Consider the following 25,774-nt stretch of genomic DNA (forward strand, 5'->3'; position numbering starts at 1 on the left):
GAGACTGTGAGTTAAGTGCTTTCAAAAAGTTCAATGTTTTTATTGCAATACCTGGATTGATTTTTCTAAACCTTGCCTCTGACATATGGTCTCGATACATAAAAATTAAAAAGACTGAACATTTTCAAACAATAAAAACTAAACTGAAACAAATGTAACTCTGGAAACAAACTGAATTAAAACCAAGAAGTCAAAATGAAATAAAAATAAAAGCTAATTTAAAAAATACAAAACTACGATAACTCTAGTGAAAACTTTAAAACAAACACAGCTCTGTGCCTTTATCAAAAAGTACTGTCATGCTGAGTATAGACATTTTAAACATAACCCATTATTGTACATGTTTATTGTAAAAAGTAACGTAGCAAATTCTTGTAACCAAGATTTTTTTGAAATTACATGTAAAAAAAAAAAAAAAAAAAAAAAAGAGAGAATTATTCAATCAGTTGCCAGTTTTTTTTTGTTTTTAACTAAATGATGAATCAGATCAGTTCCTTTCCATTTATAGAGGACAGTATCAGTTAATTTTATTAGGAACTGTCCAGTTATATTATGAAAATATCATGGAAATCGTTTCTCTTAGTGATGAATGGAAATGTACATAAGTGATTTACATGCAGAGACAGTACTGAACTTGTTCTGGATTTAATTGGTCAGGAACATCAGTAACTGCAGAGCCCTTAAAAAAGGAAAAAAAAAGGAGTGAGTGTGGGTGTGAGTGGGGGGGTTAAAGAGATGACATAATAACAATTCCTTCATTTTCTTTTTATTAACACATTACATGTCCATTGAAAAGGACTAGGTAGCAAATATATTGTCTTTTGCATTCAAATGAACACAAAAGGATCATACCTGTACATTCACTAAGGCTCTGTCTTTAGGGAAAACACGGGTTTCCATAAGGCAAATAATATTTAAAGGAATGCTATTAAGTATTATCCAGCATGTCAATTTATTTCTTACTTCTTCCTGACAGTACAAGGATGCAAGCTGGTAGCACAATCTGCTCTGCCGTGCTGATTCATATTTTACAACCTTAATACACAGTAAAGGGAAAAGGCAAGCCCAAAAAATAAAAAGTACACAGTATCAGGATGTGTTATTTGAGTGTGTAAAGTACAGCATGTTGATGAATCAGTAGGTAAAGTCTGGAATGTCAATTAGTGAACTTATTCCTAACCCTATTATGACACTGCAACAGATGAGATGCCAAAGTGTTGTCAAATCACAAACCATCAATGAATCTGGCCCCTCATTTTAATGTCAGCTACACATCTGTAAAATCTTGCACTACTGTGACGTTGCCGCTTTGACAGCATTTGCCTACAGATTGATAAACGCCCGCCAAAACAGCCAAAGCCACGTTTGTGTTAGTTCCTGTGACGGTAGGTGTCTTCGAGATCACACAACACCGTAGCAGCCTCACTGTTGTTGCTTGCAAAAAACCCCAAAACAAAACAAAACAAAAAAAACTAACAAGATGATTCAATACAGTTTAAACATGTATGCAAATCTCAATATGTAAATAAATATACATACAGCCAAATTTCTCTATCAGCTTGTATGCAAGCCTTCTCCCCCTCTCACCACAAACAGTGGTCACATCTGGAAGTTTCACATCACATTAAAGAGCAAACAAGAAAAATATTCAAATGTTTTAAAACCGATCCGTCGGTTCAATCTGCTAGAAGTTACAACGAGAGGCAGGCGTGCAGCTGCGGGAAGCAGCAGTTTTAAGAGCTCAAACGCTTTGTTCAAAAAGCATGAACAAACGTTCCAATGATGTATCGTGCTACTGCCTGCTGACAAAAGCAGCAACCCTGATTTAGTCGGTTAATGCATAAAAATTACATAATAACAATTAAAAAAAAAAAAAAAAAACTATGAATGACTGCATGAAATGCAATAAAGTCACATTCTGTGAGGCATGTGGATAGAATAAGATAACTTAAGATGGATAAAATGCATCTGTATATTTAATCTCCTCTCCAGTATATAAACTCGTGGGTATCAGAGCCGCTCGTCTCCCTGCTTTGTAAACTCACTCTGTACACTTGTTAAACATTGACATCTAAACAGTCAAAGATGCATAGCCTTTCCCCTTCACACTGTCCTCACGTTTTGTTCAGACTTTTTCAAAATAAAACACTGATTACACCTCCTGTGCTCCAACAAACACTCGAGCAGGCAGCGTATTTACTCCAACAGCAGCATACACGGTGAAGAAGAGTCTTCACGCATCCCGGCCCGCTCTGCCGCGCAGGGAAGGCAAGGATCGACGTCTCATTTACCGACCTGACTTCAGTTTCAATCCAGGCAGACGTAGGGCAGTATGTTCAGCCTGCTCTCATCTCCGTGCGGGTCCAAGGAGATGCACTCGGTCCAGTCGTACCATTTATCCATTGTGTCATAGCAACCATTTACCCCGGACCAGTGCTGTGTGTGTAACCTGCTCAGGTCTTTGCCATTCACCTCTCTGCTGACTCCAGGGATCTCTCCAGGTGGCGAGTCTGAAACCAGCGTGTGTGTTTTCTTAGCATCTTTGCTCCGGTGCTCCTCCTTCTTCAGGAACTCTGACATGAAAAAGTGTGCACCGGGGGTGTGCGCGCCCGACGACGTCAGCACATTGCTTTGCTGGCTAAGGTACGACTGGATGATTTCGCTCCTCGACAGCTCTTTCCAGTCCGTCTGCTGGAAAGGACTGGGAGGAACTGGCGGATTTTGCTTCGGCTGTTCTGACCAGTTATTCTCAGGTTTGTGATTCGGTCTGTCCTCGCCCTCTGGGAAAGAATCCTTCTGGAAGGAGGTTTTGATCTGCCCCGTTACAGGATCGAACGTCAGCCTCCTGTCTTTTAACCTCACTGGTTTTGTTCTGTCTTCTACAGTCAGCCCTTCTAAATTAACAGAGCAATCCTTAGGTCTGTATTTCTGTCTTTTTCTTTTCCCTGTATTAAAAGAAGGACCCTCATCTTCCAGACTCTCCACGCCACTGCAGGGGGTGACAGTGGAGCCGTGGAGAGACATACTAGGAGGCAGGTGGTGAGAGTCCAAATCAGCAGACCCTGAACCGTCAGTGTGAAAACCCTGAACAGATGCGCTGAAAGGCTGAGGAGACAGTCCGAGCCCAGAGTTATCTACAGTCCCAGGTCTCACGCTGGGGGTAGGAATACTCTGTGCTTGGGGTGCAGTTTGTTTCACAACAGCTTCCTGTTTTAGAGTCTGAGGACTGTGCAAGGAACAGCGTGGGCTTCTGGGTCGACACTTTCCCCCAGAGGCAGCTTGCTCCTGTCTGGCTTGCTGCTGCAGAACTGATGCTTTTAGCAAAGAGGAAGTGCTAGGAGGCTTGCTGCATCCTGGGAAATTTGAGTGAGGTTTTACAGCATGAACAGGGATTTTATTTAGCTTGTCGTTGTCCAAAGCCTCAGGAATGTCCCTGTCCAAAGACTGATGTGCACGAATATCTGCAAAAATTTCTGTGCCGGTACCAATTCCATTGGTTTGCAGCTGCTTTGAGTTTTGGATTTTATCATTAAGAGTTGTTTTAGGTATCTTTGCTGGTAAAATCGGTCCTTCCTTCTGCTCGCCCTTGCGTTTTTTGTTGCTCGGTTTTTCCACTCTCAGGGAGCAGTTGTTGAAATCATTTCTGTTCTTCAACTCTGGGCCCGTTTTACCCGACGGTGGGTTGGTGGCTGGAGCAGAGATGCAAGGATGAGCACCGCCAATGGAAGACCACGACGCACTGGTGCCGCCTTTTGACAACACCTCAACCTTCCCTGGTTCGATTAGCTTCTGCCAGTTCCGCAGAAGCTTCTTGGCTCTCTTTGCGAGGTCCTCGTTTTTGGTTTTCTTCCGGACGTCGTTGATGAGCTTGCCCAGGCGGGTTTCCTTTAAGAGGAGATAAGATTGATGATTGTTTAACAGCGGATGAAACTTGACTGCTAAAAATCTGCATTTGATTGCTTTATTTGCTGATGGCACATGTTGTAACTTACCTCCAGTGCCTCTTTGGTGATAGGATATTTCTCCAAAAAGGAGATCACCTCCACGACGACCACCATGTTGCATATCTGCTGGAAAAGAAAGACCAATTATATACAAAAATACTGAGAGACAGGGGTGGGCGGTAAAAACGGTATATGGTAGAAACGATATAAATTTGGCCAACGGTAGAGATTTTGACTAAACCGCTCTACTGCGACAGCGCATGTTGATGGTGTCATCAAGCTGCGCCTGTTTTGGTCGAAAGCATTGCAACGGCTGCAAACAACATCATCTGCAAATTATGCCGGGCGACAGTAACAGCAAAGAGATGAAACACTTTTGGAATATGGGGAAAGCCAAAAACTGCGCTTCCTCCACTTACCTACCATTGATTCATCAATGCTGAATTCTCTCGCAGCTGCCCTATTCCCATGTTGTTGCAGTATTAACCTCAGTTGTTCTCCTGACTGAAGTTTGGTCCGTTTACAGCATCCTGCCATGCAATTGCATTTGTCCCTAACCACCAGAAACCCTCACGTTAACTTTTATCGAGTGGGAAAAAGTTTGCGTTCATCCCTCAGCTTCACTGTGCTAATGTTATGCTAATGTGGCTGTTTTGCTAGCGATCACATAGGACATCTTTATATACCAGCTAGTCCGACTTCAGTAACCCTGTAAAAGTCACTGCTGTTTAGTTTTCTGTCTTCATTTATGTTGGAAGTGATAGCAGAGCTGTATTTTTTAATTTTTTCAGAAATCTCTCAGTCAGAACATGCTATATCATGTTTAGGTGGAAGCTAGCGAGCCAACTTCCTGCTCCGTTAAATTTAATAAATTCTGTTTTCATGGATGCCTGGATGGGGTTAGTAAGCACAACCAGAATTCATACATAAGGCACACTGTCGATTTTTGAGATAATTAAAGGATTTTAAGTGTGCCTTACAGTGTGTAAAATACGTTATACAGAAGAAAATAATATATCGTGATATATATCGTTACCGCACATGCTTCAAATTATACCGTGATATGGATTTTAGGCCATATCGCTCAGCCCTACTGAGAAATCACAAAAACAGCATTAAAGGAAGACATGTCTGTATCTAGATGTTGCCACTCCACCAAACACATTCCTCAGAAGGGGAAAAAAAGAACTTATCAAAAGGTCGAGAAATCATTTGAATAAACTTTCAAATGTGCACCTGTACGTTTAGAAAACATTTACTAGTTTCGGGCTCAGTTTGTCAAAACGAGAAAGCATGCAAATGTGCCGTTTTAGTCCACCAAAATAGTAGAAAGCCCACGTATTCAGATGATTGTTGTCTTTAATCTGCAGCCACTTCTGCAATGATCAACAATGTGGTTATTGGTTAACATGTGTTGCAGCGGAGGATTTCCTTTGCAAAGCCAAAGCCCAACTCTAGCTGTAGTGTGCCTGCGATCAAACTTATGACATTAAAAAACCCCTGATCGAAAAACGTTGAGTGAGGAGTCGTTGGCAAAAATGTAACACGTAGATGCTTCTGGAATAAAATGCGTTACATCACTGTGGACCACAAGCCCTGACTTCTGATTGATGCAGTGAATCACGGTCAGGTCTGCTCTTGCGTTTGCATTACGTGTTATTTACCGCGTGGTCGTCTCCCGGTGTTTTATATTTGGTGTCAGCCGATAGAAACTAATTTTCCGTCCTAGTGGAAAATTCTCTTTGTTGTGGTCAGTTTTATTTGGTGGCAAGCTTTTCTTTGTACATTCTCTCACATGCATCCAAGCAGTTTCAGCAGTCTGCCAACATTTGTGAATCTTTATACTGAACCTATGATTATTATTCTTCATACTATGGCGACGCATCTGAACAGGCCAATGGCAATAGTTGCGTCAGCCAACGTGTAGTTACATTACTTGCGAAGTGCACATCAGGTTACAGCATTGATATCCTGCTGAAGCATAAATCAGGTGTAAACTGTGTGTGGGATGCTGGGCATTTCAAGGCTTTCTGGCAGGATGTCACAGAGAGCACCCCCAGTGCATGACTGCAGGTAAGCATGTTGAAATAAGAAATTGTAAATAGGGATGTCAAACTTATTTTACATTGTGGGCCACACACAGCCCAGTTTGATCTAAAGCGGGCCAAACCAGTGAAACCTCTCTTTCTGTCAGTGTAAAGAAGTTTAGCTAAACATTTAATCCCATTTAATAAAGAAATGCTGCTGCTGCAGTAAATGAAAGGCACCTATCAGCATGTCTAAAATTACAGAAAAAGATCGTTCACCCTCCACCAGGCAACCACCTTAATTATTTTAGGTGTAGTATGAATGACAACAGGGGAGGTGCTTTATCAGTAGGACAAGCTGTAAAACTCATGAAAACACAGTTAACTCATTCACTGCCAATGGCTGGCAGTGAATGAGTTAAAAGCCCTCCTTCACATTTTCCAAAACCATCCAGTTTGGCCGGATTGGAATCTTTGCTGACCGATTCTGGCCCCTGGGCCTTATTTTGACACCCCAGGCATGTGGATGATCAGGCGTGTGTTGGACACTCAGCAGTAACACACTGGGAGTACTTAAATGACACTGTAAACAACAACAGCTCTGAATCCATTTGTTTGTAATGGTCGCTGGTGCTGGGTAGCTCACTGAGAAGCCATACATGTTTGTAGGTTGCTGACTAACTCGGCTTGGCTGTTTATACTGCTGTAACACACCTAAAGTAATCCCGGGGTCATCTTAGATAAAGGCGTTACAAACCTCGGAGCCCTGCTGGAGGTCTCCTCTCTGCAGAGCCTCTGTGTCTAAAGGGAACTTGCACTACATTCAGCACGTCCCCCTCTCTTGCCCTGATGAACTCTACTGTAAGTGCACACAATTGTCGCCAGCATCAACTTAACCGGGCTCTGGCATGCCTGCTTCATCACTCACTTTCGCTAACTAGACGTTAGCCAGCTAATTAGCAAGCAAATACTAAGTGTCCAGACGCTGAATGCCTCCACTCTGTCAGTTCCCCTATAGCGACTCGAGGCCACCAGCTCGACCACCATTGTCTGCTCTTCTCCACCCAGTTAATTCCGCTTAAAACCAGTGGACATACTCACATTGCTCTGGCCGTCGATGGCCTGTAGCAGCCGGTCTCTCATCACCTGCGGAGTGGCTGTAGCCGCTGTCATCGCCTGGCGGTGTCGCGGGTCGGGACGGAGACAGACAGCAGAATCCCCCGAAGAGCCGGCGATGGGAAACCCGCTGACACTCACAACTCCGACGGAAGCTCCCCCGAAGCAGCGGGCATCATGCTTTATGATGCTTCTGTCTTTGTTTCCAATCGCCACCCTCACCTGTTTGGTACCGCTAACTGCAGGAGACGGAACACCCTCTCCGGGAATCGGCTACCCCCTCGGCTGGTAGCCGCCTCCTTCTCGGCCTTCTCACCGAGCTTTTTGTGAGGCAGCAGAGCATTGTGGGAAATCTTTACGTAACCGGCTTCGACCCGCGTCAAATCCACGTGCTCGCAGCAAGCTGTAAATTTAACAAAAAAAAGAAAGACAATAAAACCGGAAAGGTGGTCCTAAGAAATCGATTAGAGCAGCTGTCGCTAAAACAAGGATATATACATATTCTGGAAATCTATCAAATGAGTGTAAAAGAAAAAACTGTATTATTTATTACAATCATAAGAAACTGAATTCATGTCAATCCAATGAGTTGTTCATCGCCACACGGGGCTTCTCTTAGAAGTCAGGAATTATATTAATAAAACATAACATTCAACCATTTTTTCTACGCAGGAATACAAGTAAATATCTGTATTTTGTATCTTAATGTATCGTAAAACAATAATTATATTTTAGCATTAAATACATTCTGTTAGATTAATCATGACAGAAGCATAACAAATGGAAATGACAAATACTGTTAGAGCATCTGTGTAATAAACCGTATACTAGGCGGTGGTCTAATAAATTTAAAGATAGAAAGCGAGACTATGCTGTATATAAAAGGACTCCATAGTTAAAATTTTCTTACACAAAAATAACCTTTAATAATACCAAATTCATATTTTTGTCTCGTCTGAACGTCCTCCACATCTAACTAATAAATCAAGGTGCCTTCCAGTTCACTTGAAACTGAAGCTTGATGTTGGAGCCACCTTTGATGATATCTCTTCTGTCAGGGACGGTCATCAAAATCTCACCATACAAAACAAGTCTTATTCACTAAAAAATGATTATGGAAAATACGTATGGATATTTCAACTGAAAAATACACTAAATTTCAAAAATCTTGTGCATAAACTATTTATAAATGAGAAACAGTGTATGCCACATGATGTTGCCATATAGTTGATAACCAAAAAAAACCTCCTCACCAAATCTCTTCAGTTCTCTGCTAATAGACAGGCCGAGTTTGCAGTTGATTAAATCAGCATTGTTGAGAAAGGCAAAGAACAGAAAGAGTCATGAACACACCCTTAAAAAGATTTCTTAATTTTATAAACACATGATTGCTTCAGTTTTATTCAGATTAAGGTTGATACATGTTTGTTTTGTTAAACTAAATCTTTTCCCCAAAACAGCTTAATCTCTTTAAGCTGGGATAAGCTTTGTTATAGTTATATTTTAGTATTTAAAAATGCACAACTCTCTATGTTTTCCAAAACAGATACAGTCCTATTAAAACTAACTCCACCCTTACTGCTTCCACTGGAATTAAAAAGGCAATTAGCAGCAAACTGCTGATAATCAAACACACTTGATTATCTGATCATCAGCAAATGTGAGCACCTATGTAAAAGCAGACGACTCTGGAGCATTCAGGTGTGTTAACACAATGCCAAGGAGGAATGACATAAAACCCTGATTGTTGCTGGCTGTGTCAAGCCTGCTCAGAGGCGATAACAACCACTTGTCTTCTCACACGTCTGGTAAGTTACTTGTGGATTAGAAGAGAATCTCACCAACTGTTTGAGTCACTAGAAGTACACAGAGACGATGGATTCTTTGGGTAGTAATTTTCTATTTCACCTAAGATGAAGAGCTGCTGCATGAGGAGAGTTTGCTGGTTGTTGGTCACCATAACATCTCCAGAAACTGGATTTCTAGCCTGGATAAATATCTCTTCAGACATGCTGCAGCATGACACTGAGACATGTTATGGTTTAAGATGTTTTGAGTTTTGTGACATGGTTGTTATCCTGCTGGATGGGCACGGTCAGCAACAATACTCAGGTAGGCTGTGGCATTTTAATGATGTTCAGCAGGTACTACGGGGTCCAAAGTGGCAAAAAATGTCCCCCCACACCATCAAACCACATCTAATCTGAACTATTCATACAAGGCAGAATGGGTCTGTGCTTTCATGTTGTTTATGCCAAATTCTGAGCCCACAGCTTGGATGTTGCAGCAGAACTTAAAACTCATCAGACCAGGCAACACTTTTATAATTTTCTATTGTTTAAATTTGATTTGGTGAGCTGCTGTGAACTGTAGCCTCAGTTTCCTATTACTGGCTGACAGGAGTGTGGTCTTGTGTTCCTGTAGCCCATCTGCTTCAAGGTTTGATGTGTGTTCAGGGATGCTCTTCTGTATATCTTGGTTGTAACGACAGATTTTTTGCGCTGCATTGATTGCATTATGTTTCTGCAATGTGACTGGCTGCTTTAACAAGCCTCTTAGTTGTGTCTAATGAAGCTGCCAGTGAATGAATATTATGCTGGTCTGTTTTGTAGCTGAAACCCGGATGCCTGGAAGCATCGAGTCCACAGGCCCACTCCAGATGTCATGCAGAATCGCACATTAACATGTTAGCAGCAGGTTTCAAGGGGCCTCCATGAGTCTGACTTGTATTTCCCATACCCCTTACAAATGCTCAAACTGAGATATGGGCGGGGTTGAAGGCCAGGACAAGACCTTGAACTCTTTATCTGTGTTAAACTACTCATGAACAAATTCTGCAGTGCGACAGGGCACATGATCCTGCTGAGAGAGGCCGCTGCAATCAGGGAATACTGTTGACTGGATGCAGGTGGTCTGGAACAATGTTTAGGCAGGTGCAGCATGTTAAAGTAACCCACATGTACACCAAGACCCGAGGCTTCCCAGAATATAGCCCAGAAAATCACATTGCCTTTTTTGACTTGCCTTCTTTCAAAAGACAGAACATATTTGATAATAAAACTTTATTTTTTATTAAGAATAAGGTCACATTTACAGTGAATATATATTTAATTACAGCACATGTGCTGCTGAATAAAGAAAATAGCACAATTTCCCCCCCTAAGAAGTTGAAAACAAACACATAAGTGAGTAAAATAATCCTATTTATAACTCACAAATCAGATTCAGATTTTTCTGTGGAATCTGGATGAACTGAGCCTGTGCAGGAAAAAGGAATAAAATGATGTTTCTGGTGTTTCTTTACCACTAACTACAAAACCACAAGTTTCCAGCAAAGGTGTTACAGTTAAAGAAAGATCAATAAAAATGTAACAAGAGAAGAATAAATACAGCCATTCATAAATTCCTGTACAGCACAAAGGGTTGTAAACCAAAAGGAGTATAATTACTAGTAAAAGGGTCAAAGAAAGAGAAAAAGGACATTAAGGAGAAGCTGACAGCATCCATCTGGAAAGGGAAGCATCTTGGAGGAAGTCCACTGGCCACACACGATCATGATCCAAACAATCTGTGCAGATTGAAGACATTTGGCTAGTTAGAACAGCAGCACACTTCTGCTAATTTCAGGAGAAGCAGCGCACATCTAAAGGGCATAAAAACGTTTGATTTACACACACACACAAAAAAGACAGGACAGCACAATCATCAAGCACTTTATAGGTTTAACCTCAGTAATGCTGAGTTGGGACTTCATTCACTCTCAGATGGACTCATGGATTATACAAGTTGTAACAAAAGGACTCCTGGTCCATGTCTACATGATTGCATCACATATTCTGTGTTGATTTATCAGCTGTGCAATCATGGTGTTATCCTCCTGATTGACCACATCCTAAAGGTGCACCACTGGATTTAGATCTGGGGATTGGGGAACCCATCATCAGGTTTATGAAAGCATTTTGAGGCAATTTGTTTGGTATGTTGGCACATAAGAAAACCGTGGTAATAACAAAGTTAGACGTGGTCATCAGAGATCCCCAGAAACACTGACTGATATAAACAAGTGTCTGAAGTGTTCTCAGATTGGGTCCACGGCTTCATCCTTTAAACGCCAAATTCAAGTTTCTTCACACCAAGCTTTGGTTGTTCAGTGTTTGTCCAGACTGCAGACTCAGACTAATAATGTGAATTGTAAGAAGTTTCTTCTGCTCCCAGTTGTAAAGAATTGGCTTCTGGATTACTTTACCCCCCTTCAAAGCAGTAAGACTTCATTGGCAGCAACAGTCACATTTTTTTCTTGTTATAATGTTTAACTTGAAAAACATGTGAAGGTGCTGACTCATGTCTGCAGCTTACTGCTACCCCACAACCGTATTTTACCTTTAAAAGCAAACATGGCGTAATCCTTAAATATCCTCCCCAAATATAATGCATTTATATGTGTCAGTGAAAACTAATACAGTATCCCAGAAAGTTGAATTTGTTCACATGGACTTGCATTTTCAGAAGGAGAAACGTTCTCAGTAATTCAGGTCACAGTAGTCTTAACTGGTTGAAAAACAAGGCAACCAGACTTTAAGTTTGTGAAGATGTTACACCTCTCATCCAAGAGGGTTCTTCATTTCTAAAAACAAAAGGTTAAGACCTAATTATATAATCTATGCATGGCACACCATAGAAGAGTCAACTCAACAGGACAGGACTCAGCTGTAAATCTATACCGAAAGAACAAAGGTCACTCTATCCTCTGATTGGCATCGAGGATGCCAATGTTCACACTTTGGACAAAGAAGACAACTGGTACACATCCTGGACAGGGAGGAACGTTAGTTTGAGCACATTCCCTATTCACCCATTTACGTGAATAGGGAAAGACCATCTCTGAATTGAGGAGGTGGCCTATCTTTCGCCATCTTACAATGCACACACTGGTGATGGAAAGCTACATTGTAGCCACAGCCACCCTGGGGCGCACTGACAGAGGCGAGGCTGCCGGACACTGGCGCCACCGGGCACTCTGACCACCACCAGTAGTCAACGGGTGAAGTGTCTTGCCCAAGGACACAACGGCAATGCTAACTAATGGCAATGCCAAGGACACAACGACCGAGACTGTCCAAGCTGGGGCTCGAACCAGCAACCTTCTGATTAAAAGGCGAACTCCCAACTCTTGAGCCACGATCGCCCCCACAATCGTGATGAAGAAACAGACCTTCCAGTCCATTGTTCCTTCTGTGGGCTGGCTTCAGTCATTATGCAAATGTACTGTTTATATGATTGGGGAAACCTGCAGTCAGCTGAGAAGTCACTTGGATGAGTAACGAAACGTTTCTCCCACTGAAAACGCTACGTCCAGATGAACAGAAACAACTTTTGGAGAGGCCATGCATGTCCACTGTGAACGACCATCACTTAACAGAGGTGGTGACAATGACAGCAGCTATCAGCCACCTACAATTCAGTTTTGATTATCCTTCCCAGGTGCATCTCCGCCCGTTCACACCTCGTCTCAGTTGACCTCAATAGCTTCCATGGTAGGGCAGGGCAGGGTGTCACAGTGGTTCCACTCAGCCTTTTTTTTTCCCTCAAACCTTGTGATGTGATGACGCACATGATCAATAGTGTCAACGGCCACCTCCTAAGGGACAATCTAGGGGTTTAAATATCTGCGACTCCTCCACCTTTTGTTTTTAGAACTGAAGTGCCCTCTTGACTGAGAGGGGAAAAGTCTTGACGAACTTCAGCTGCCTTCTTTTGTTAAGCTTTTAGGAGTAGCACCATTGCCTAACAATAGCTCATGAGGTCAGTTTCATGATCATTGCATGATCATATGCAAATTGTCATGACCGTTGATTAATGGCCAGAGAGTTGGGAAGTAGCTGCAACACACTATTAGAGCTACAGCACTGGTAAAATGCTGTAGCTGTAACAGTAACAGCTCCAGAGTGGTGAAAGATGTACCCCTGGGCCTCCTCCTGGATTCAGAGATGGTCTCTACCTTTCCATGTAAAGGTTTTTGCTTAGGTAGTGACTGTCCTTCTCCCCTGAATTGCCTGCAGCTATTTTTAGGCGCCTTCCCAGCTTTGACAAATGTCCAGCTGGGACAACCACATTCCCTCAGGGCCATTTTTCATACGATGACCTTCAGCTTCCCAAGCCGGTCTGTGTGGTGATGGTGTTCGCTCTGTGTTGTAGTGTCCTGATGACACCCAGTTTGTGTTTTAATGGAGAACGAGAGTCAAGAATGAAATACTGATCCGTGTGCATTGATTTAAAGTACATGTCGACTTTTAAATGTCCCCAATTACTAATGGCAATTTGACAGTCTAAGAAAGCTAGCCTGCCATTTTTCATTTCCTCCCTGGTGAACTTGATAATGTGAGAAATGCTTTGTGGTACATCGTGAAATTTGATTTTTCACCCACGTATAATCCACATACCTGAACCAATTGCTCAACAGTGTTCCAGGATACAATAACAGAGCCCTTTATTTCTCCACTTTGTTCTTTTGGCTACAAATTAGCCAAAGTCGGTGAAACTGGGGATTTCACTGCAGACCCGTGTTTCTGCTTCTATGTGAAATATGTGGAATGAGAACAGAGTTCCAAGAGCAGACACTTTGGCTTGGTGCTTAGAGTTCTTCCTGTTACTGAGAAAATGTACTGTTTACAAAGTTCAGAAAGAGTGAAAAAAATTACTTTGATGAGCAACTAAACTATTTGTCCCACTAAAAAAAAAGCAACGTCCAGATGAACGAAATGAACTTTCTGGGATTTTTTTTTGATGTGTGAAATGTCAAAAAACCTCAATTAACAAAAAAAAAAAAAAAAAAAAAAAAAAAAATCTAATCCCACAAGAAGACCAAACTCAAAACTTCGGACTTTTTTGTCGTGGCAACCATTACTGTCACTGGTCTAGGTTTCTGGCAACAATTGGAATCTGCGTCACAAAGAAAGCTTATGTGGCTCAACATCAGTCTTCAGCACGTTCTCATATTTGGAGCACAACATATGAAACAAATATCTATGCATCTTCCTATGCTTATCCAAGTCGGTGCCCAATTCAGCAGCTGGAGCCTATCCCAGCTGTCATAAGGTTGGCAGGGTACAGGGAAAGGTTGCTAATCTATTGCAAGGCTAACACTGAGAGACAGACATTCACACTGGTGTTCACCTTTTAGGCCGATTTAGAGTCACCAATTCACCAAACCCATGCATGTCTTTGTGCAGCTATGGTGGTGGTTGTCTATCACATGAGTAAGATACTGAATCGCGAGCTGCTAACGATGTGAGAGTGTCAGAATTTTAGAAAGCCTTTAGTCGTAGATAAAAGTATAAGTATAAAAAAGTATAACTGAAGTACACAGTGAGAACCCATGCAAGCATGGAGAGAACGTGCAAACTCTACGTTCTCCACGATTTGAACCATCATGCTCCCTATGAAACAAACACTAGGATAAAAATAGCTAAAGCCCACAGCACAAGTAATTGAGTGCCTCTCAGTAAACTGCATCTGGTCCATCAGCATCGACTGACACAGTCTTACTCACAGGATCATGCAGAACATGATGAAGATGTTCCACAATGCGATGAAGATCCGGAAGTACCGCAGGCTGAGCAGAAACTCTCTGATGTTGTCCCCTGAGAGATAGACTGTGAATGTTTGTGGCAATACTACTCACTCTCTCTCTCTCTCTCTCTCTCTCTCTCACACACACACACACACACACACACACACACACACACACACACACACACACACCTGTTGTTGGTGATCCAGAGTCATCTCCAAATCCCTGCGACTCCTTCCTTTTGCTGAAAAAAAGACACCCACAGTTAACCTTCAACATTCTGCTAACACACAAACCTAAACTAATGACTGAGTACAATACTCACAGCTTGAAGTTCAGCACAGCCCCTGCGTTCACCAGTAAAGTCCTGCAGAGCACAAACACGGAGAGTTTGGTTGTCAGCTCAGCAGCGTATTAGCTGCTGAGCTGGCATTAGCACCAAGCTAGTTAGCTTGTCATTTTACGCCACACACGGCTGACTGACTAACACAAAATTACACAGCGACACATAAAGACACATAGAGAACTTATTATCTCAATACAAGATGTGATTCCGTGTGACATCTGCCACACGACTCGATAAATTACCCGAATATCAACAGATCCCCGATCATCTTGATCAAATCACATCAGAAGCGCCTCACTTCCGCGTTCGGCACGTAATCAGAAATGTGACCAATACAAATCCGGTATCCAGAGAAATACGAAGTGTTGTTATTCCCCGGGTTTAGACTGTAAGGTGCAACCTTACCAAACACTGATCGTCTGCCAAAATTGATTTTCAATGTTTTAGTGTATTTTTATGTGTAATGTCTTATGTGTAAATAGACTTTGGTGAACAGGATTTATAAAGAGGTTATAAAGAGATTTATAAGCACTCAAGCACTTTAAAAACGACCACGCACAGTTAGCCAATTAAAATATGTTTATAGAACTGTTGTTGTATTTGTTGAAAATTTTCTGCTGCCCTCTACCTCAGATCTCTCTTTAAAAAGACATTTTTGACGTAATTGTGACCTTTTATCTGGGCAAGTAAGAGATATATAAAAGCCACTTTGCCAAAAACTGATTGCAGCTTCTATTGTGACAGGTATGTGTGTTATTGTTTTTTCTGTTCCTTCCTAGTGGGATAAATAATTTCTTTGGTAGCTCTCGAACTTCGTAGGTTCTTTTGGGTGTTTTTGTTTTGGTGAAAGGAGCTTTTTTTCGTATGTCTTTGGCTCCCCTTTTTGGAGAGAGTAAGCACTACATCCATTATCGTGTGAATTTAAAGCAAATACAGAGAATAGTAAATTAAAAACCATTAAAACAATACATACTTGAAATCTTGATTTACTTATTAGTGTTATTACGTTTACCTCGACATCTCTGCACTCCCGATGAGTGTGAACAATGTTGGGATTAATTAAAGCATCATCTGGCCGTGAGTCAGAACGGCTCCAGGATCAGATCAGGATTGTGGGTGTTTTCATGAACGAGTGAATAAATATTTGTTGATATGAAGCCTTGACGCTTTATTTTTATATATTTATTTTCCCTCCTGCTGTGTCTCAGAGCTGCAGTAAACCCCCAGCAGCGTCTTATGGCTCGGCTGAGCGACGATCTCGATGAAGACAGCAGAGCGAGCCTTTTGTTTTTCAGCTGAAGCGCCTGAAAGGTCGCCTGAAAAAGCGGAGCAGCTGGCACTGAGCGCAGATGATGATGACGATATGCAGAGGCCGTGGAGATGAGTGGTATTAATAGGAGGGCTTGAGTGTCACAGGCTTTCACAGTCGAGACCAGGGGGGCTTTCTGTGGCGGACAGTCGGCGGAGCGGGTTTTGGGGGGTCTTCCAGACTGCGCAGTCGGAATAAAACAGAAACGCAGCTCAGACTGGCAACATGGACGTGCTGGCAGTTCTTAATTTGGGCGATATTGCCCAAGCTTTCTCCAAAATGGGAATGTTTCCTGTGTTTGATCTGGCTTACTACATCGTGTCCATCCTCTACCTCAAATATGAGCCAGGTGAGTGTGCTTGACACTTTTCTGCTTATTATTCATGTCATAAGTATGTTAGAATATAAGTCTGCGTGCTGTTTGTGCAACAGTCCACAGGCTGTTAAGTAAAATATATCCAGAATAGTACGTTTTATACACCTGTGACTGGAATTTAACCAGGAAGTAACGAATGAGGCGAGAAAGTCTATGACTTGCATGATGTGTAATTTCATTGTGAACAGAAGGCTTTATTTGTATTACATTTAGCTCACACTTTGCCTAAATACCCTTACAAGGACTTTCTCTTGCAGTTATCCGTATAGTCCTTATAAAGAATGACCTGTTACATAAACTCCAGCAGCAGCTCTGCAGCTCTGCTTTGCTTTATGTGAGGGAATGTGTGTTGCTGCAGCAGCCTGACCTCCTTTAGGAAATCACTGGAGTAGATTAAACCCCCCAGCTTTGGTTAAAGCCCATTTTTTCCATTAAGATTTAACTACTTTGAGTAACAGAGCCCGAGGAGGATGAAACCTGAGGCCTGTGCATACCAGTGACTTAAGCAATAAATAGAAGGGCCTGAAATAGACGGTCAGTAGGACCTCCAGAGCCAACTCCCCCGCCACCTTTGCTGCACACTTGTCCCTGGGAATGTGTGCGTGTATTCTTTGAAATAACACATTCGCCTCTCCACAGAGTAAAACACGCACTGTGATATTGATATGATGGTTTGGTCTTGTTGGCAGGTTTCATCCTTGATGAAAGGAGCACAAAATGCATCTCACCCTCATAATAAGTTTAAAAAGAAGCCCGCCATGCCCATCGAGCCCATTTAAAACTGTTTGCACAGCATGATCAGAACAAACGCATCATCTCTCACATTTTCCTCAGCTGGAGGAGTCACTCGTCACATAAGCACAGCTGTAGGCCACTTGGAAGCCTGTTTTAGACTAACAACTTGGATAAAGTTAATCGATATAAATGTTTTTATCAAGTTTAGTGAAGTCAGCATGTTGTTAAAAGTCTGTTGTTGGGGGACCAAAGTTTTATATGTATGCTGTATAAGGTAGATCAGGGAATCTCCCAGCTGGCTCAGGGTCAAGATGTACTGGCCAAAAGACTGCAATGTGTGGAGTAAACGAACATACTGCAAAAACGTAAAAGGCAGCCAAAGCAGAGGGACTGCAGTTTGTGTGTATTTTAAAGTTAGAAAGTACCAGCCAGCACGAATCAGGCCGACTTCAACTGTAAAGCTTGCCTTATTTTCATGCATGCAATTTCACAGTCAAATGAGTCCTGCTGTGGCTCCCACAATATCACATTTATCCTGCACACGTCTGTGCCTAAAATTGCACCAGAACTTTGAGCTTTTTTCTTTTTTCGGTTTATGTGACAGGAGAAAGGAGAGAGAAGTGTAGGGTCAAAGGTCACGAGTGGCCTGTCAAAGTTGCATACAGGAGAGGCCAGTGAGCAGGATGTATTTATAGGGCAGTATTTCTCAGGATCAGGTTGCCTTCAAATTGAGGAACGGTTGAACCGCTACACCCCCACCCACCTGTTGGTGGAGATTTGCACTCTCATCTCGACTTACTGTAACAATGCTGTAACGCCGTCGAGGCTCTGTCCCGCACGAAATGTGCGTACAGTCTCAAAACTGACATGTAACCTTTTGTGTGGTCACACGTTTGCAATTTTTCCACTTTTGTATTTCTTACTTATAGCTGCATCTGTTTTCTTGTTGCACCTCCTGCATGCATGCCATGTCTAACTTCCTTTTCTTCTTTGAAATCATTTGGGCACCTAGTTTTGCTTTTGTCCCGTTGCTTCACCAGCTTCATCAGCTGTAGCACAACATGAAGCAGAAACATTTTTAGCTGCAGCGTCCTGAACACTGGACACTGATTTAGAAAATGTGGAAAACTTATGACGGTGTCAGTTCGCAGAGTTTTAAAGTTTAATTGGCGCCTGCCTTGCTGTTACTCACATGGATACAACACGTGAGTCCACAACATGACTGTTTGTCATGCAGGCTTTCTTTGTAGCATCTTTTAAGATATATGCATCCAGTATATTACAAAGAGCCGCTCTAGTCTGTATCCTTAAGCAAAGCAGCCATATGTCAACTCAAAAGTGACTGTAGTTATCCTGAGTCAACACTGACTGATGATAAAGATGTGTACTATCAGGGCGTGACCTGGAATGATAAACTGGGTGTGCACAAAGATACAGCACACACGGGATCCACTGATATTAGCATTTGCAGGCTGCTGGTAACAGTTAGGTCTGCAGGAGCTGGCAGAAATGATCAAAGATTAATATAGTTAATAAGTTAACATTCTGCCCAAAGTGCTGACTTTAATTAATTTAATTATATGCACATTTTACACAAGGAATCAGGAATCTGCTCACATGACATTTATTTGACTGGTATGCATTCGGTTTATACTAAGCACATTTTCCTCTGTTTGAATAAATAAACCTTTGATTTTATACCTTTCAGTGGTGTTTTACTCAAAGTTATTGTTTCATATTGACTGAGTGTTTTAGAGGAGCAGGGGGTGGTCCAACACAGCCTCCACGTTTTTCTCACTTGACAATTATAACAAGTATTATTGTCAAGGACTTTTTGCAAAGCATTTAATAGATCAATCAACTGATCAATCAACATCATTTTATTTCATTTACAAACAGATAAAAAAGGATAAATAATGACTGTATTTTTTTTTACCACCACCAGGAGTCGCCAAAGTTGAATAATTTTCCTCTTTTTCTAAAGAAAACTATTGACTTCCAATCAAATATATAAACTGTTTGTAGATAAATCACCTGACTGATCCTATAGTTACTTTAGTTGGTGAGTTGCTTAAGTTTGGAGGATTTTGTTAAGTTTTTCTGTTTGTATAATCTTGGAGAAAACAGAAGAATGCGCAGCATCTGACTCTTTAATAAAAGCACAGAACACATCATCATCATCATCAGCTTCATGCGCACACTGAGAGCACTCATTGACCAGCTGCTGTGATGTTTGGATCTTCACACCCTTCTGACAGCTCGTCCTCTGTGTTGCAGGCTCGGTGGAAGTTTCTCGCAGGAGTCCCGTGGCCTCCTGGCTCTGCGCCATGCTCTACTGCTTTGGTAGTTACATCCTGGCAGACATCATGCTTGGAAGCAGCCCCGTCGACTATTTCCAGCACAACAGCCACATCCTGCTGGCCTCAGCTGTCTGGTGAGAAAACCCCCAGAACCAGTTTGCTCATCACTCGTGTTTTTATTTAACTTTCAAGATGACATTTATGATACAAAGATGTGTCTCTTCCATTAGACATCAAGGATAATGAGTTGCAGCGTGGTCAGGAAACCAAACGCACACAATGGATTTATCCATTTATTTTATTCACAGGGAGGAGATTTATATGTAACAGGAATAAAAAAGTAATGTTTTATGTTTGTTGAGGAATAAACTCACAAAGGTTGTCAATCTCAATTGCAGGTACCTCCTCTTTTACTGCCCGCTGAACCTCTTCTACAAATGTGTGAGTTTCTTGCCCATCAAGCTGGTGTTGGTCGCCCTGAAGGAAGTTGTGCGCACTCGTAAGATCGCCGCAGGGGTTCACCACGCCCACCACGCCTACCACCACGGCTTCTTCATCATGGTGATCGTTGGATATGTCAAAGGTCGGTGTGACTGGGCTTTTGGTGCGTGTATAGTCCCTAAATCACCAATGTTTACATTGTGATGGAAAGGTGATTATGCTTGTGAGGAACAAACTAGTCTGTAAGTGAGTCGTGGCAACTGCCAACTACTAATTTAGTGACGCATACATAGATACACATACTCGATGCATCTACAGTCTTTGTTACTGTGGCTGTTGGATCATCAGTCGCATGATTTAAACATGCATTAGTTGTACTTGTGCTTGCCTCTGTGGATGGATTACCACCAAGGCAACTGTGCCTTGAAAACTCCAGGCTCAAGTGGTTTTCACTAATGTGATAAATAATTCACTCAGGAGTAAATGTCCAGTGTAACAGGATCATAGCTAGGGTTGTGTTTTGTGGTTAACCATAATGTGGGCCATGCTTTCCGAGCCAACCTTTGGATCCTGTGTGGAAACAGAGATTTATTATGTGTTTAAAAAGGGTCAGGAAACTATTTTAGTAGATAAACTGTGCACAGTCTGAAGAAGAGGTTCCAGCAACTCCTTTTTTTTTTGTATTTTTTGTAATATCCAATCACAGCTGCCCAACAGCTAGAAAAGCTGCGTATCAAATGTTAGGTGTGGGTTCATTCTGGTCTAACTTCTTTTCCAGACATGAACCTGCCAAAGAAAGAAAGAAGCAAAGCCTGACAGATGCGGTTGTGCAAAATGTTAAACCGCATTTCTACTTTGGCTCTTTATCATGAAAGCCTCCTGTCCCAGTTACAATAAGGAGGCCCTGCAGGTGTCCTTGTTGAAAATGGGCGTAAGAAGCTGAAGTCAGATAAGAGCAGTGACTCACAACATAGACTTTTTTTAAATCCTCCTTTCTATTTTTATCCTCACAGGATCTGGAGTGGCTCTCATGTCCAATTTTGAGCAGCTGCTGCGTGGTGTGTGGAGACCCGAGACCAACGAGATCCTCAACATGTCATTGTAAGTCTGGGGGGGAAATACAATGATCAGTGTCTCCTCAAACACAAAACCTAAAGCTGAACTGCACACAACGCTGAGTTTGCTAAAGTCATTCGTGTGGCGCTCTAAACATGTTCTGACTTCTGGTGCCCTCTGGTGGTGGGACCTAAAAAGGACACTCTAAACACCATGGTTCCATGGTGAGTGGGTAACCTGTTTGCTTTACATGTGAAATACCCCCCACTTTAGACACAAACTGAGACTTAGGAGTCACAAGGTAGTGTAGTCCTAGTGACTTCCCCAAGCCTGAATGAAAATGCAGTCAGGGCGTAAAACCTGTGCCAAATCAAAAATGTGCTCCAATCTGCTGAGGTGACCCCTCGTGAAATAACGTAACAGCAGAAAGCACCCACTTACAGTGTCAAATAAGAGTTGAATTCAAATTAAATGGCAGGCTTTGCGCCAGCCTCCACTCCAGCCCTTTCTGCTCTCTGTTTTTGCTGCCAGCGTTCGTTTTACCACCAGTTTGTGTTTTTTTTTTTTTTCTCTCTACAGCCCAACCAAAGCCAGCCTCTACGGTGCCATCCTCTTCACCATGCAGGAGGCCCACTGGCTGCCAGTGTCCAAGAGCACCCTTATCCTCATCTTCACCCTCTTCATGGCCACAAGCAAGGTACGATCAGCAATTCAATGACTGAACTCAGAACCATCCACCTCTGTGAACACATCTGCACTGTGTCAAAACACTCTCTTTTGCTTCGTTGGACTGATGAAACATGTTTTGTACTACACAAATCAGGGTTTATGGGAAATACACAACTAACCTGTTGGTTTTAATGTGAAATACATAAGTGTTATTATCACAGGAGATCTTTTACCTGTAACATCAAGTGTATCACATTTGAAACACTTAACCTTTGGCACACTTAATCAGTGTGATAAATTGCGCAATACATTTTTAACCAGCCAAAGTAAAACAAATTAAATGTAAAATTAACATTTTTTCGTATTATGTGGTTAGTTTTTTCCGTTGGAACTTTTCACTTAATAATTCTGAAACATAAAACTCTAAGGCTGCTTTATTGCTGAACTTAAAGAAACAAATTAACACCAACTAGGCACAATGAAGGAACACAAAGCAAGAGGGAGAACCCGACAAAGAACAGAAGCAAACTGAGGGTTTAAATAAACAACATAGATTACTGAAGAGCGGAAACACCGGGGGAACACTGAACAGAATTTATCAGACTGTTCTCTCCTCTCAGGTGGTGATGACCGCCCGGCACTCTCACGGCTCCCCCTTTGCTCTCATTGAGTCCTGGATCTGCCACCTGCTGTTCGGCTCTCCTCTGGCTGGTGGTGAGGAGGACCACCATCATCCTCCTCCTGCAGGTGCTCCATCTTCACCTCTCAAGACCAAGGAGGATCTGAGCGAAGGTGCTCGCAAGAGGAAGGTCAAGAAAGCTGAGTAGAGCGCCGTGCTGCACTGCCGAAACGATCGGACTTCCCATTCCTTTCTAAGACGAGGGGCAGTTTGATGATGTTTGATGTTTTGCCAAGTGAGAGCCTTTCTATTAGAGCAACATGGTGCTTTTGACATTTGACATCACCCGAGGACTCTGTAAATACCACAGCAAAAGCTTCACACCCAACCTGGACCTTTGAAACCTATTTATTTATGTGTCTGTGAACATCTGCATCCGTGCAACACTGTGTGGCGATCCACGGTCAGGGGCTGCAGCGTGCCCTTAGGACAGCTTTCGTTCCTCATCAGTAGTTGTTACCAGGAGCAAGTGGTTTTTATTTAGTTCACCAATTCTTATTTTCATGAAGGAAACAGCAGAAAATGTTAATTAATTTGACTCTTAATCTGAAATTCTAATGTGAATAAAGCATTATGTGAAAGAACACGGATGATTTTTACACTGAAATGAAAGCAAATTAATATCTTTCAATAAAATCAGGAGAAACATGGTGTCTGTTTCGTGTCTGTGCCATTCGTATCCTCTTAATGCACAAGTGGATCTGCATGTTCTGACTCTAATAATGACCATGAAATCCATCTATCTTATCCAGGTCTGGTGGCAGGTGGAGACACCATCACATCACACACTAAACCATAACTGTAACCCAAACTGTAGCCCAGTAACCCTAACCTTAACCACAATCACAACCTAACCCCAAACCCTAACCAGTCCCTTTTTGTATTTTTTTCCTAAATGGCCATCAGCAGGGTTTTTTTTCCAAGTTGTAAAGCTACAACAAAATAACAATGAACTTGGTCAGATGCAATGTTGATCCACAAACAACACAAGGACATCAGCTGTATCATCCTGGGTCTATCACAGGTCCTCCGCTTGGAAGGACACACCCAGATCACCCTGGAGACATCCTAGGTGTTCAGGTGATCCCTCTGAAAAAAAGAAAACCAAAGGACCAGGGTTACTGGGATTGATCCCAGAGCCAGGCCCGTGGAGGGAGCCTGAAGGAGAGTCTCTGGTAGAAGAGGCCTCAGCCCATGTGGCCTGCCCTGGGGGTCTGATCCCTGGCTGTTGAAGCTAGCTTGAGGGACAAAATGTACTTCAGTTTATTTAATGGGACATGAAACTAACGACTGAGCCCATAAAACTGTCCATGAAGTGTTTACTGAGGTCAGACAGCAAGGGTTTTAGATGCAGATATATTTTACTGCCAGCAGGTGAGGCACTTAGACATCGGCTTCACTTTTCTGGAAGCTACATCCATCTTTTTACCCGGTCTTTAGGAGGTAACAAGAAGCATTTTAGGCTTTCGATGTTACATATGTAAGGATGTGACACAGTCAGGCTTCAAGTAAACTGTCCTCAGCATATATTTTGAAATAACACAGTATACAATGAAATGGTCTTTTTACTATGAAAGGGAATTTCCTCTCTGGTGGCAAAGCCCCATAGACAACTGTACAAGTGATCAACTCCCATATCAACTCGAGCTTTAAGACTGCAATTGACTCGACTATAGAATGTTTCAGAAGCTCTGCCCTAAGCAGGGGCCGGTCCATGTCGAATTTTGGGAATTCTAATTCAGAGGTACACCCTGTTTCTCCATGTGAAGCTTTTTTGTGCTACAGCGTGGTGCAAAAGCCAGTATTCATTACTATTATTCCTTACCTTAGTTCTCATCATTTAAAGACATGTCCAGGGCCAAAATATAATTCTTTTTACATGCAGCATTGGCACTCAGTTGATATTATGTAACCCTGAAGCTGCTGGAAGGTTAAAAAAAGAAACAAACAAACCCAAAAAAACAAGAAAGAGAAAACAGAAAAGGGCAGAGGTGAACCTCGAGTCATGTCTTCAGAAACTGAGAAGCCCCCTGATGTGTTCACAAACTGTTGTAGCATAGGCAGCAAACCATCACTAATGAAGTTTGCAGGAGGTTGTTCCACTCGGCTTTTAACCCTAACATTCCTCACATTCCTAAAGATCAGAGACGTAAAATATCTGCTCGATGCATTTTCTATCTATCTGTCTGATTTCTCACACATACAGACTAGAACAAGCAAGCATTCGTATTGTGCTTTGACTGTATGAATGTAACTTTGACTGCTGTCAGCTTTTAAGTTGATCTGGAGCAAAACATCCAACATCTGCTGATCTCATTACTGACAACTAACCCTACTGCAGGAGTAAAACAACTCTGACAGTCATCAGTGATGATAATACAGTTCCTGTAGACGTAGCTGATGTCATTGCACGTAATTATTAATGATGAAAGTGTTGGTGTTTTATTCTGCACGTGCTTCCATGTATTAGGATTGATTGCTAGCTTTTAATCTCATCTGCAGACCATTAGAGGTGTCTGTGTAAGTGCTACAGATTAAAATGGTACTGTGAGTAAATGTGCTGATATGGTGACAGCCTGGGGTGTTCTGTGGGGAGATTACATGTTTGATCACCGTACTGAAATATGAAAATGGATGGAAATTTTAATTTCCTAATAATTTAACTGATCTTGGTGTTTTCTTCTTTGGAGAGTTTCTTTCATTTTGTTCTAATCACAGTTTAAACAAAGTTTGAAAAAATGTTGACCTTTTTTGTAATGGAGCAATCCACAAAAGTGTTTGGACCAGCTTCAGTACATCTGCTCATTTCTTTTCATTGTACTCATTATGTGGTTAGTTGAACCTTGGATCCTTGGATATTCTAGAAACATTCAGCCATTTAAGGAATAATCAACACAGAAATCCAAAAGCAGCAGCCAAACAACCCTCGAAACACTTTCTTCAGCATCTTTACTTGTGTCGTTTTGGAGTGACGTGACCAAAAAACACAGCAAGTAATGCCGCTGTTACACCGCATTGTGGGGGTGTATTTTGTTGTGTAACCAGACGCCTTCTTCTTCCTTTTTCTTGGAGCTTTAAGGGAAGGGATGGAGATGTAAACCACAGGAGGGGGGTAGAAGGTGGCGTATAAAACCTAAAGTAGAGAAGAAAATACCCCAGAACCTTTGTTGGGTTAAGGATCGCAGGAGGAACAGAGGGAAGGAAGA

General features: G+C 42.1%; 3 protein-coding genes across 4 annotated transcripts; 1 reads left to right on the top strand and 2 right to left on the bottom strand.

The window, feature by feature from the left end:
- Positions 1–756: 756 nt before the first annotated feature.
- Positions 757–7,710, bottom strand: LOC309689506 (mediator of RNA polymerase II transcription subunit 26). Of its 2 annotated transcripts, none has more exons than XM_082505977.1 (3): positions 7,073–7,710; positions 3,993–4,070; positions 757–3,885 (listed from the first exon to the last, which is right to left on the bottom strand). In XM_082505977.1, the coding sequence occupies exons 1-3, from the start codon at positions 7,142–7,144 to the stop codon at positions 2,308–2,310; spliced, it is 1,728 nt and encodes a 575-aa protein (XP_082362103.1). In that variant the 5' UTR covers positions 7,145–7,710; the 3' UTR covers positions 757–2,307. The 2 variants fall into 2 exon arrangements, with proteins under 2 accessions (XP_082362103.1, XP_082362104.1); XM_082505978.1 differs by having other exon boundaries at positions 3,993–4,067; positions 7,073–7,708.
- Positions 7,711–10,134: 2,424 nt separating this feature from the next.
- smim7 (small integral membrane protein 7) lies at positions 10,135–15,327 on the bottom strand. Its single transcript, XM_082504678.1, has 5 exons — positions 15,246–15,327; positions 14,983–15,024; positions 14,849–14,901; positions 14,637–14,727; positions 10,135–10,655 (listed from the first exon to the last, which is right to left on the bottom strand). Exons 1-5 carry the CDS (start codon positions 15,269–15,271, stop codon positions 10,640–10,642), a joined length of 228 nt encoding a protein of 75 aa, XP_082360804.1. The 5' UTR covers positions 15,272–15,327; the 3' UTR covers positions 10,135–10,639.
- An 822-nt stretch (positions 15,328–16,149) lies between these two features.
- tmem38a (transmembrane protein 38A) lies at positions 16,150–23,219 on the top strand. Its single transcript, XM_082504677.1, has 6 exons — positions 16,150–16,661; positions 19,701–19,857; positions 20,122–20,306; positions 21,178–21,265; positions 21,800–21,917; positions 22,510–23,219. The coding sequence occupies exons 1-6, from the start codon at positions 16,538–16,540 to the stop codon at positions 22,714–22,716; spliced, it is 879 nt and encodes a 292-aa protein (XP_082360803.1). The 5' UTR covers positions 16,150–16,537; the 3' UTR covers positions 22,717–23,219.
- Positions 23,220–25,774: the final 2,555 nt, after the last annotated feature.

This window comes from Aulonocara stuartgranti (genome assembly GCF_965226115.1).
Source record: "Aulonocara stuartgranti genome assembly, chromosome: 15".
NCBI classification, from domain to species: Eukaryota; Metazoa; Chordata; class Actinopteri; order Cichliformes; family Cichlidae; genus Aulonocara; species Aulonocara stuartgranti.

Excerpts from the sequence above, each read along its gene's own strand:
- tmem38a (XM_082504677.1), top strand. The coding sequence starts at position 16,538 with ATGGACGTGCTGGCAGTTCTTAATTTGGGCGATATTGCCCAAGCTTTC. Across the intron at positions 19,858-20,121 it reads CTGCTGGCCTCAGCTGTCTG|GTACCTCCTCTTTTACTGCC; the intron begins GTGAGAAAACCC and ends TCTCAATTGCAG. Across the intron at positions 21,918-22,509 it reads TCTTCATGGCCACAAGCAAG|GTGGTGATGACCGCCCGGCA; the intron begins GTACGATCAGCA and ends CTCTCCTCTCAG.
- LOC309689506 (XM_082505977.1), bottom strand. The coding sequence starts at position 7,144 with ATGACAGCGGCTACAGCCACTCCGCAGGTGATGAGAGACCGGCTGCTA. Across the intron at positions 4,071-7,072 it reads CCATCGACGGCCAGAGCAAT|CAGATATGCAACATGGTGGT; the intron begins GTGAGTATGTCC and ends TTTCTTTTCCAG. Across the intron at positions 3,886-3,992 it reads TCACCAAAGAGGCACTGGAG|GAAACCCGCCTGGGCAAGCT; the intron begins GTAAGTTACAAC and ends CTCCTCTTAAAG.
- smim7 (XM_082504678.1), bottom strand. The coding sequence starts at position 15,271 with ATGATCGGGGATCTGTTGATATTCGG. Across the intron at positions 14,902-14,982 it reads GCTGTGCTGAACTTCAAGCT|CAAAAGGAAGGAGTCGCAGG; the intron begins GTGAGTATTGTA and ends TCTTTTTTTCAG. Across the intron at positions 14,728-14,848 it reads CTCTGGATCACCAACAACAG|GGGACAACATCAGAGAGTTT; the intron begins GTGTGTGTGTGT and ends TCTATCTCTCAG.